Below are 13,064 nucleotides of genomic sequence, written 5' to 3' on the forward strand. Positions count from 1 at the left end.
TCCTTCGTCAGCCCATTGACGGTCAAGTATCGCTCCACTTTGTAAATCGACCCATACACATCTACTCCTTCGAATATGGGCATCTTCAACTTCCTCACCTTTTGATCCCCCATTGTCCCAGATTCTTCTATAGTTTCCCCTCTACCAAGTGCTAGGTGCACCCCAAGTTTCTCGGTCTTCTCTTGCCCTGCCAAAGCCCAAACCCCCTTCGAAATCCCCCCTTCTTTCTTCAAAATCAGCGCCTCGGCGGTCATAGTACCCCTCTTGGCGTTCCCCATATCTGCCTCCTCTTTCTCCCCTCTTGACAGACTTTAGATGGGGTCTTCTTCCCTCTCCTTCCATGATTTCCACCTCATCTTCCTCCCTACGAATTTCGGAATTCGTACATTTTCCCTCTTCCCTTTTGCCAATGAAGCCGCCGTTTGGTTTTGAATTTCCAGCATTTTTTTCATCATCTCTCGAAGATCAACAACTTGACCTTCCATTGAAGATATCATTTCCTCCACTGTCATTTTGATTTGATTCATCTCCCCTTCGAGTCTTTCCTCCAAGGCATCCACTTTTTTGGCAGCCATCACAATTCGGAGACTGTAGATTTACCAAAATAGGATTTGGAAAAGAAAAACAGCAACTTCTTCCGATTTGGAGCGAAAAACTGCTGCTAGAATCCGTTGAAATCAGCCCTCCACACGTCCCAAGACTTGCTCTGATACCAATTTAATAGGAAATACTTGAGTTCGCAAGAAACCCTAAGGGAATACTTGAGTTCGCAAGCACACCTACCACTAATTGGAAGAAAACAACGGGAATAAAGCAAAATATTGGTGAAATCAGCCCCCAAAGAAGTGGATTGTAACAAGGGAAATAAAACAAAACTAACACAAAGCAAGATACAAGTGATCCTCTATTCGAGAGGAGAATCGTTTTCTTCCAATCTCTAGACGCAAGATCTAGAGCCCTCAAACCTCAAAAGACTCCAAGAGAAACTCAAATCTAAGCATACCCCTCCCTTCCCGCTACCTCTCCTATTTATAAGCTCTCCACCGCCCACCCCTTTCCTAAAAAAATAATATTCAAATAAATTTAAATCCAAGGGGTCCCACATATAGGCTGCAAGCTCAAATAGGTAGGAGGGAGGCGGTTTTGAACTGCCTCCTGTCGTAAATTGCCGGCCCAGGTGGGTCCGGCTGAGGCGGTTCTCTCTGAACCGCCTTAAGAGGCAGTTCCCACGGGAACTGCCATATCAATTTTCTAACCAAGTCTTTTTAGGTTTACATCCATCTTACCTAACATAAGTCAAATATAATACATCTACTTTCCTAACCAGGTCATCGAAAGGCTGCCGTTTTATGTGACCAAACCATTTAAGGTGACACTATCTAATCTTATCTTCCACTGAAGCAACTCCAACCTTTTCACGTATATGCCCATTTCATATCCCATCTCTAAGAGTAAAGCCACACATCCACCTAAGCATCCTCATTTCAGCAACCCTTAACTTAATATTATGCTTCTCTTTTAATGGCCAATATTCTGCATCATAAAGCATTGCAGGACTCACCACTATCTTATAGAATTTTTCCATAAGTTTGAAGGGAGAATTTTATATCAAATAACAAGCCCAATGCATTCCTCCACATCAACCATCGAACTTGAATTCTACAAATAATATCCTCATCTATTTCACCTTCACTCTAGATATTTAAAATGTGTACTCTTATTAATAGCTTTCCCAAAGTCACAATCCCCCCACTAGATCTATTATTACGAAAATTACACTATATATATTCAACTTTAGATCCACTCAAACGAAAGCATTTAGACTCTAAGGTAGACCTCGATAATTCAAATTTACCTTCAACTCCCTCTCTAGTCTTATCAACAAGTAGAATATCATGAGCAAAAAAGCATACACTAGGGTACAAACTCTTGCAAATGTCTAGTGAGAACATCTATGACTAAAGCAAAAAGATATGATCTTAAGGCTAATCCTTGATGTAATCCAACTGAAACGGGAAAATACTGGGTCAAACCACCTTGTTTGAACACAAGTAATAGCTCCTGTATACATATCTTTAATGACTTAAATATAAACATTATTAACTGCTTTCTTTTCTAGAATTCCACATAGCAATTCTGTTGGAACCTTATCATATATTCATTATACATGACCAAACCACCAAAATCTATTTAACTACCTTGATATCAATCAATCAAATTCTTTACTATAATAATTCATTAATTTATCCTTCCTAGTTTTGCCCATTGTTTTGAAAATCGAATCGTACCGACAGGTCTAATCGGTTCAACCATGAAGTGGTTGCCCAGCCGGTCTGGATTCTCTCTAAAATTTGCTTTATACTGAACCAGATAAAATCGGTTCAAACCAATGGTTCAAATGCCAAACCCTTGAATAGGTACTGGCACTTAAGAATCGATCAGTTCAATTATTATATATTTTATATAATTAAATAATTTATTTAATAAATTTAATATAATGATAAATTTAATTTAATTTAATAAATTTAAATTTAAAATAACATTTCATTTTTTTAATATTCAAATCTTAAATAAACTCCAACTAAGTTTACCCACATGGCATCTCCATCCATATGACTTCATTGCTCAAAAAGCCATATAAATATTATTAATCTGAAGTGTCTAGGTAATGTGGTACTAAATAACTAAAATGAACTTCTCAAGTTAACAATACATAAACTACATATTTATAAACATAACTTTTAATTAATTTTTATAATGTAATTAATATAAGATAATAACCTTTAATGTTTATCTATTTATCTATTTAATAATATAATTTAATAATTGAAATTTTATCTATTGTTATTTATAGATAATATAGTATGAATTTATAAATGTAATTTATGATGTGAATTTTTTATATAATTTATAGGTGTAAATTATACCTAAATAAATAACATTTAACAATTATTTATATTAAATTTATATATTTCTATATGAAATAAATTTTATTAAATGTAAATTAATATCAATAATTGGGAATATTTAATTATTTCTATTTAACTTTAAAATTATTATTTATTTATATTTAAATATATAATATTAATTAATAATTTATTTATTTATATTTAAATTATAAAATATATTATTTATTTATGACTTTTATTTTATATTTTAGCCCCAAAAATTATATTATTTCATAATTATTACATCCTTATCTTATCATTTGGATATTATTTAAATATTTTTAATATTTATTATGTCATCTAGTTCGACCCCTGTTCGAGGTCGAACAATTGACTCCTCTCTATTCCGGTTCTATCTCTAGTTTGTTATTATAACCTTGGTTTTTTCCACAAGGCTATCTTAACATTCTCATTTTAGTTACTATGAACTTAACAATCAACAAGTTTTTTAAACTAGTGAGCACTTATATCCATACAATATCGCCAAGTTAATTATTATCTTATTAAATTTATTTTTAAATCTCCATGATATCCCATTAATCTTTATGATGCTTGACTTAACTATAGTTATAATCCTTTGCAAGCATGCTTGATTATGCAATAGAATCTAGAAACATGTCTAACAATTTTCCTTTTTCTACTCTTTTAATTTTATTTTTATATATACATTATGCTTGATGTTGTTGTTGTTGTTGTATACGCATTATGCTACATTTTCTATTTGTACATGCCTAAAAACTCTACATGACATAATGCTTATTGAAAAAAAAAAATTCTTTTGATGAAAACTATTATGTTTACTTGGAGATTAATGTTTCATATAAATAGTTTGTATTCAAATAATCTCAAAACAAATCCAAACATATTCAAGCCCATGATATCTTTCAATTTTTATTAAATATCTTTTACTTTCAAATACATGGATACCAAGATTAAATTCTCCTAAGAAATAAGTAATATAATCAGTCCAACCTCAAATTGATAAGCAAAACAAGAAAAACCTCCAACTCAATCACAGTTAAAAATAATCAGAAAACGGCATAGAATATGCAAGATGAGACGGACCTGCTTCAACTTCGCGGTGGTCTCTATCAAGCGGCCTTGGAGCTCCACAAATGCCTGAAAACATACTTCAAATGAGTTCCACAATAACAGGAGAAGAATGATAGCATGCCAATAAAAGAAAGCTTTTAGTATTCATAAAGCGTTACGGTTCTGTTCGCTTCATCTGCCATTTTCAGAATCTTTAGAACCGAAGGCTTTGGCAACCCTAACCCTAGCAGCAGACGCCAGCCCGGTTTTAAATGAACCGGGCATATCTCCGTAGCGGTGACGCAAGCACGGTTTTATCTCTCCCAGTCTGTTCCAGTCAATAAAATCATTTATAAAATATAATGTGTTTTAACTTATGAAATTAGACTAAAATTTTTAATATTTTAATTGTAGTAGCTTAACTTCATAATTGTATGCTATTTGCAAAACTAATTCATCCAATGAAGGCTTCTTATTCTTAAGCTGATTGTTTGACCAAAAATTAGGGAAATAACTAAGCCTTCTTCATGTTATAAAATTTTGAAGAGGGTGGCTCCAATTTCTTTCTTGATTTAGCTAGTTAGATTTTCAATTAGTATTATAATTTAGATTATTACTCTAGTTGAAATTTGGATGATTTCTACAACTAGGATTATAAGTATTTTAGAAAGGCTTATTAGTTTTCTTATTGATGGCATTAAGAGATCTTACTCTTGATACATTTGAGTCAGTAGAGACTCTAAAGATATTCTCTTTTAAATAAGACAGTTATTTGTGTAGTTAAAATTGATATAGGATCTAATTTTTAAACACTAGCTACCTACATATGATTAACTCTTTCAGATAACCGTTGAAAAATTTTGTAACCATCTCCTCAATTAAATTATATTCCTCATCAAAGAGCTTTAATATAGGAGAACTACCAATAGCATCATCAATGATTAATCTAAGAGAACCTATAAAGTCATTATAAATGGTTTGAAAAATTGTCCAATCACGAAGGTCATGGTGAGGATATTTCCTAATTAGTTCTTTAAATCTCTCGCATGGCACAGGTAGATTTTCGATCCAATTGGGTAAATGAGGTAACATCATTTCTAAGCTTAGAAGTTTTGCAACAACAACAACAACAACAAGTCTTTAAACAACTATGTGAAATAGGTTACATAAATCATTTTTCTCCATTGTACCCTGTTAAAAGTTAAATTTTCATTTAAATCTAATAAATAAATGTCTTTTCTAATGTTTTTTAACCAAGTCTTTTTAAGTCTACCTCTACCTTTCTTAACATAAGTCAAATCTAATACATCTACTTTCCTAACCAATTCATCAGAAGGCTGTCATTTTATATGAGCAAACCATCAAATGTGACTATCTCTAATCTTATCTTCCACTAGAGCTACTCCAACTTTTACATGTATATGCTAATTTCATATCCTATCTATAAGAGTAAATCCACTCATCCACCTGAGCATACTAATCTCTACAGCACTTAACTTAATGTTGTTCTTCCCTTTTAATGGCCAACATTCTTCCCTTAAAGCATTGCAGTTCTAACCATTATCTTATAGAATTTTCCCTTATTTTTGAGGGGATTTCCCTATCAGACAACAAGCCAGATGCATTCCTCCAATTGAACACTCAAACTTGAATTCTACTAATAAAATTCCCATCTATTTCACCATCACTCTAAATAATAGACCCAATATATCTAAAATGTATAGTCTTATTAATGACTTGATCAATCAAAGTCACAATTACCCCACTAGAACTATTATTACTAAAATTACACTCCATATATTCATTTTTAGACTACTTAAACAAAGCTTTTAGAATCTAAGGTTGACCTCCATAATTCAAGTTTACCTTCAACTCCCTCACTATTATCAGCAAGAGGAATATCATCAGCAAGAGGAATATCATCAACAAAAAGCATATTTCAAGGTTCAACCTCTTACAAATGTCTAGTGATAACATCTACGACTAAAGCAAAAAAGATATAGTCTTAGGGCTGATCCTTGATGTAATCCAACTAAAATAGGGGTAAACTTGGTCATACCACCTTGTGTATGAACAAGTAATAGCTCTTGCATCTAAAAGCTTAGCAGTTATAGATGAGGGTAACTATTTAGTTAAAAAAATTATGGGATAAAGCAATCAAAGCTGTAATTGAGCCTTGGAATAATGAATTCAACAACATCTTAGCTTTATATCCAAGTGAAAAAAGAAACAACCTAAGTCTAAAAATATCATTAGAAGCACCATTATATTTGAAAGTTGCATATATTTATAGGAAACTAGTCAAATGCAGATTAGGATCATTTATTAGAGTTCTCCCCAACTTAGAGTTATGAACCATTTGAATTATTACAGATATCAGTTCAAAATTTTTAGCCTAAATTTTAGGTCTATTATACATTCATGAAAGCCTTTAACCATAGGGTTAATGTATTCTCTAAGTGGTATATGTTGATCATTTTTTTAAATTTGCTCAGCCGTTTTTAGTTTTTTTTTTTTTTTTTTTTTTTTTTTTTTTTTTTGGCTTTTTTTTTTTTTTTAGTTTTTCTAATTTTTTATAGGCCTTTTTTAATTTTTTGTGTCAAATAAGAGTTCTACTAGTTATTTAGTACTATACATGGAATAGTAAGAAACATAGTAGAAATGTGTAAAATACTAAACATTTCTAATTAATAGTAAGCAAGGCAACACTGAGTAGATTAAAATAAAATATAGATTAAACTAGAAGTTTGACCATTGGTATAAAATGTAAAATTAAATCTTAATTTTAATATAGTTCTTTAGCAATAGCACTAAAAACCTAATATAGGTTTTTATTTTTTCTTACACACTACTTGGTCTTCCAAATATAGTTTAATTTACTAAGGTGTAAGTCCTATTCTATGCAAGTGCAGCTGTTGGGTCAAGTAATAAAGTGATGATTAGTAGTTCCCATAGGGAGCTTTAAAGTTTTAAAATTGAATTTAATGCTGCTTCATGAAACTACTTTATTTATTTAGCCAATGATAATAAATAGGTTGTGCAAATTAAAATAAAAAGTCAAAAAATGTAGAATGTAAAGTTTAATATTTGAATAATCTTTGAACCTATGATATTTAAAATGCATGAATGCATAAGAGTGGGTTTCTATACATTATGGCTTTGAATCAAGCATAAGTACTCCTCATCTCTGCTAAGATCATTCAAGTATTCATTAGGATTCCTCCTAACTATAGTTCTACTATCTCCTTATGATTCTATAACCCTCATCATATATCTATGTTATGGAAAAATTATGTTTTAAAACCTCTAATTATTCATCTACGCATCCATTGAGGCTCTATATCATATTAGGTTTTAAGTTTATGTACAACCTATACATAAACTAGATGAAGTTGAGAAATTAAAATCATCTTATGTAATCTATAAAGATCAAACCTACCATGTAATTTATGTCTTTTAAATAATAATATATTTAGAATCATTTGATATACTACACAGAGAAACACTACACAACACAAACATTTTCATTTTACTTGCAAACACAATATATACAAATAAATAAAATAAAAATGATAGAAGAAAGGTTACAAGTAACCCGAATCTAAAGAATTGACTCTTTCACACTCCTCTACTTTGATTTATACAAACAAAAGACACCAAATAATTAGATAAGAGCTAATTCTTCTACAAAATGGTCTCTCGCACTCATACACACACATCTCCCCAAAGTGCCAACTAATTTACATACATTATAAGGCTATAATATATTCATTTATAAAATAATTGAACTAGCCTTGCTAATAGAACTGGCCTTGTGGCACTAGCTTGGTGGCACTACGACACTGTTGGACAGGCTCATCAATTCATCATTCATCGCATTGATTCGCCAATCTAACTACCTCATATCAGGGCACTGTGCAATTTGGCATTGGGTCATTGGATATGGCACCACAGTTCTTCCTACATATCTCCACAGTGCTAAGCTCTCTAATAAATATTTGGAGGCCCTCTTCTACAATACATAAAGGGTGGTGCTACAACACTATAGAAAGATATGACACAATGGTGCTGCTTCTATGACACTACAACACTGGTTTAATTTCCATGATTTTTAACATATTTTTGGCACAAACATATAAGGATTAAAATCATAAATATCATCATATATATTTAATTTAGACAACAATTTTTCTTTTATCATAGACTCCCTATGGAACTCATATCTAAAGATTTTCATAACCATCTTTATGTTTCCCACACAAGCACAAAATCTCATGACATCTCAACTACAGCTAATTACAATTGAACGCTAGTAAACCACACCATTAGGAATATCCCTATAAACCATCACCATCAAAATTTTAACATGTTGGTGTTGAATGCACAAGTTATCTAACACAACCTTAGACACTCAATTATCTCTAAAGTTAGCGATACGATAAACATTACACTACTTCTCTCAAAGGTGACCTTTTTTGTATGACTTGCACCAAATTTAATATTTTTATATGTTGATTTGATATATTAAAAATTTGATTGCAATTAGAAATCCTAGGGCTATCCATAGGCAAAGCTTGACATTAGAACACATCAAATCCTTTGTATTAGAAGCTAAATATAATATAGTTTTCCCTACACTAGCCGATAACTTCCCCACTTACTTCACTAATACCTCATTCCACCATATTTATAGTGATTAATCTTAAGAATCATATGATGAGTGGGAGTATGATTCAGAAGAAGAAAAGGGAGAACAAACCCATATAGTCTAGCTAGCTCCACCAGACTCTACAACATATTGTTTAATTTCCATGATTTTTAACAGATTTTTGGCACAAAAATATAAGGATTAAAATCATAAATATCATCATATATATTTAATTTAGACAACAAATTTTTTATTTTAAAATAGACTCCCTATGGAACTCATATCTAAAGATTTTCATAACCATATTTATGTTTCCCACACAAGCACAAAACCTCATGACATCTCAACTACAGCTAATTACAATTTGACGCTAGTAAACCACACCATTAGGAATATCCCTATAAACCATCACCATCAAAATTTTAACATGTTGGTGTTGAATGCACAAGTTATCTAACACAACATTAGATACTCAATTATCTCTAAAGTTAGCGATACAATAAACATTACACTACTTCTCTAAAATGTGACTTTTTTTGTATGACTTGCACCAAATTTAATATTTTTTATATGTTGATTTGATATATTAAAAATTTGATTGCAATTAGAAATCCTAGGGCTATCCATAGGCAAAGCTTGACATTAGAACACATCATATCCTTTGTATTAGAAGCTAAATATAATCTAGTTTTCCCTACACTAGCCGATAACTTCCCCACTTACTTCACTAATACCTCATTCCACCATATTTATAGTGATTAATCTTAAGGATCATATGATGAGTGGGAGTATGATTCAGAAGAAGAAAAGGGAGAACAAACCCATGTAGTCTAGCTAGCTCCACCAGACTCATGGATTAAATAGTTTTCTAGACTTAAACTAAAGTTTAATACACATCAGGAGTTCAAGACATGCTAGGAGAAACTTCAATGCTATCAGAAGAAGATGAGACAATATCGTTAGAAGGATAGAGCTTGGTTTCATGAGCAATTTTTAGTCCTTCATCACTACTTTTAGCTACAACTACCACCGTCACCACTTGATCAAGGACCATTAGAGTTCTTCCTGTTTTTATTCAGTAGTCTTCTTTCTTTATTTTTGCATTATTGTATTTTTTTTTACTTCCTTTCTAGTTATTCTTCCTTTTTGAGAGGTTAAAAGGCCACCTATCTCCATCTTTGTTATGTCTATAGCCACATCTTCCATCTTACCTATCATGCTCTCTCTCGCTCTTCCACTCTTATACTTCGTCAATTTTTTTTTCATATTTCACGCCCTTACTCTAGTTTTATTCTCTCTATCGTCCCTTTCTTTCTTCTCTCTTCATATTTATCTTTATACATTATCTCACTTCTGACTCACATGCTATGTTTACATTTCTTCCCATTTCTACTATCCTCTCCTTTCCTTTTCACGCTTTATTTTTTGATATATATCCCTATATCTATATTTAATGTTTCTCTTTATTGCTTTTTTCTCCTTCCTCTTTCTATTTTACTCTCCCATTTCTCTCTCTCTCTCTCTCTCTCTCTCTCTCTCTCTCTCTCTCTCTCTCTTCTTTCTATCACTCTTTTTTATCTCACTTTATCTCTCACTTATGCCACCCCAACTTGCCTTACCTCTAACCCATATAAACCCCTATCATCATATATGATCCTTTGTCTTTCTTCTCTCGAGCACCATCATGATTGGCTTCTATTTTCATATTCTTTAAATTATTTTCCTCCCTCCCCACAACTTTCTCATTCTCTCCCTCTTATTTTACTCTCTTTCACTTCTTCACATTTTGTCCGCCTTCACACTAAATCTTTCTAGAGCACTCTTCTCTTATTTTCTTTTCAATCACTACCTCTTCCTTTTTCTCTCTACTCCACTCTCTCCCTCTCACTAACTTTCCCTTTTTCTCACTTCCTCTCTTTTTATTTCCCCCTCCTCTCATTCATCCTTGCTCTATTCTCCATATCTCTCTTTTAACCCTTTTCTTCCTCTTTTTTGCATTCCAATAGATCCTATATTCTATATGAGCTATTTTGAGCTGCTCCAACTCAAGATCATCAATAAAAACTAAGATAAAGAATAGAATACTAAATTAGGAAAATTATTATCATCTTTCCTATTTTAGATGAACTAGATTTATTTATATACCATCCATTGAATTATAATAATTTTTTAAGGTAATTAATGATGTTAAAAGTCTAAAAATATAATGGACTTACTAATATAGCATACCCATTTGATCAACAAACCTTCTTCCTAAATTCTCTTGCCTATTCCTATCATTTTATATAGTGTATAAATATGCCATCTATTTGGCTACTTTACTCACATAAAAATCACAACCTTTTAGTGACTTTGATAGATTCATAGCTTTACTCTCCTAGCAAAGAATTTCCTTATCATCTAGTGCAAAGTTGAGATATGATAGTTATAAATCTTTCAAAAATACCAAAGAAGTAAACTCATGTAATAAAGCTTCCCACATAATCAATAGTTGCATGAATTTTCATTATATATGAAGAATAGTTCATAGATTTAAGATTTTTAATAGTTTTTCCTCATTAATGTGTGCTAGTGAAGTCTTCCAAAAAGGTTTAAGATGGTAAACATGAAAAGTTAGGTATATTTGGGTTGCTTTATGCAACTCCAGTTTATAAAAATCTAAATCAACTCTTGCGTAAACCTAAAAAGAATCATAATAATGATGGTTCTACTTTACAAATGGTTGATAAGTCACATATGTCTTCCTTTAATGATAGAAATTCACATATATAAAAACTCCAACTAAAAATAGAAGCTCATGTTGCTTCTTATGATCTATTTACTTCATATGACTCTATGTCATTAATATATTATGAAACAGCTATACAACTTTTTTTCTCAATGGGAAAAGTTTAGGAGTCATAAGGAATAATTAATGGGGTTTCCTTCCATACACAACTTGAAAAATGTATTCTTATTGAATTATATGTTTAAAAATATTATAGAATAATTCATCCATGGAAAAAAAGTTCTAATTTTAATGGGAAATCTATTTTTGACCTTGCTTTTCACTAGACTAGGGTCAAGAAGGGTTGACTAGGTCAAATTGACCAAGTTAGACCCTAAGACCACTTCCATTAGATTCAGTGGATAAAACCAAGTTTGTTAAGGCCAGACTCAGGTCCTAAGTCAACCTAGGTTGACCAAACTAGCCTAAAGCACCCTTATTTAGGTTTTAATCAATTTTAAATCCTCCTTTGCTCAATCCCTCATCAAGACATAATTGACCATGTTGACCTAGTCAACACTTGGCTTGGTCAACCCAAGCTTAATTTGGTGAAATTCATAGCCCCTTTAGCATTTAAACCCATCCAAGCCTCCCCTTAACCAAAAATATGGCCAAGGGGGTTTAATTCCGTCATAATTAACCCTAGAAACATTCCTAGCCATCCATCATAGGATTAAGACTATAAATAGAGGCTTAGGTCTTCATTAGAGAGTACCTTGCATATTATTCCTTCCCAAGGCTCCCCAAGCCCGAGATTTCTTTTGTGTGAGCTCTCCAAACCTCCCTCCACCTCTCCCAAGCCAAACCCACTGTCAAAAAGGAGTGTTGATAGTCTACAAGTGCAACAAGTCAAAAATCTCCTGAATCTAACATTTTGGATTAGGTATAATCTAAAATTCTAGTCTATACCACTTATAGTTAAATAACTTTTCATATAGTGCATTTTAGACCATGACATTGGTCCCCTATGAATGCTCTTATGAATGCTACTTATGTTTAAAATTTCTTTAAGTTTGATCAAGCCGATTAAGGGAACGAGACATTTTATTATTTTAGGGTTTAGTTTATGTAACCTCAATGTTTACATAAGATATGGATCATTAATAGCACGATCAACAGTCTCGGTATGTCCGTCCCATAGCATTTGTTCGACCGTGAACCTGATCATGCGGTTAGTTATTCTATCCTGCTCAATCTGAGCCATTGCTTCATTTCAGCGGATGAACCAATGGCCACGGTGGAATGCTGATGTGGTTAATGAAACTGCGATCGAGGTTAATCATCTCATAATCATTGTGGCAATCATTGCCACTAGAATATTTAATGGCTATGGTTTTGGGCAACTAATCAGGCCATGCCATGAGGGTATCCCGCCACCACACCATTTAAAAGGTTTATTAAAATTATTTTTAAGTATTTTTAAATATTGTTTTTTCTAAAATATTATTAAAAATAAGTTATCAAATAAAAAAATATATATATTATATATTATAGGCTATGGTTTTGGGCACCTAATCAGGCCATGCCATGAGGGTATCCCGCCACCACAGCATTTAAAAGGTTTATTAAAATTATTTTTAAGTATTTTTAAATATTGTTTTTTCTAAAATATTATTAAAAATAAGTTATCAAATAAAAAAATATATATATTATATATTATATTTTCTCA

At 31.9% G+C, this 13,064-nt stretch overlaps 1 protein-coding gene across 2 annotated transcripts in view; it reads right to left on the reverse strand.

Moving 5' to 3' along the window:
* LOC110104594 (prefoldin subunit 1) overlaps positions 1-4,301 on the reverse strand; it is a 36,407-nt gene extending 32,106 nt beyond the window's left edge. For both annotated transcript variants that reach the window (XM_020833768.2, XM_020833767.2), the window contains exons 1-2: positions 4,160-4,301; positions 4,014-4,067 (exon numbers count right to left, since the gene is read on the reverse strand). In XM_020833768.2, the coding sequence (XP_020689427.1) occupies positions 4,014-4,067; positions 4,160-4,183 (78 nt within the window). In that variant the 5' untranslated portion in view covers positions 4,184-4,301. The remainder of the gene's footprint in view (positions 1-4,013; positions 4,068-4,159) is intronic.
* Positions 4,302-13,064: the final 8,763 nt, after the last annotated feature.

This window comes from Dendrobium catenatum, unplaced genomic scaffold (assembly GCF_001605985.2).
Source record: "Dendrobium catenatum unplaced genomic scaffold, ASM160598v2 original_scaffold_210612, whole genome shotgun sequence".
Lineage (NCBI taxonomy): Eukaryota > Viridiplantae > Streptophyta > Magnoliopsida > Asparagales > Orchidaceae > Dendrobium > Dendrobium catenatum.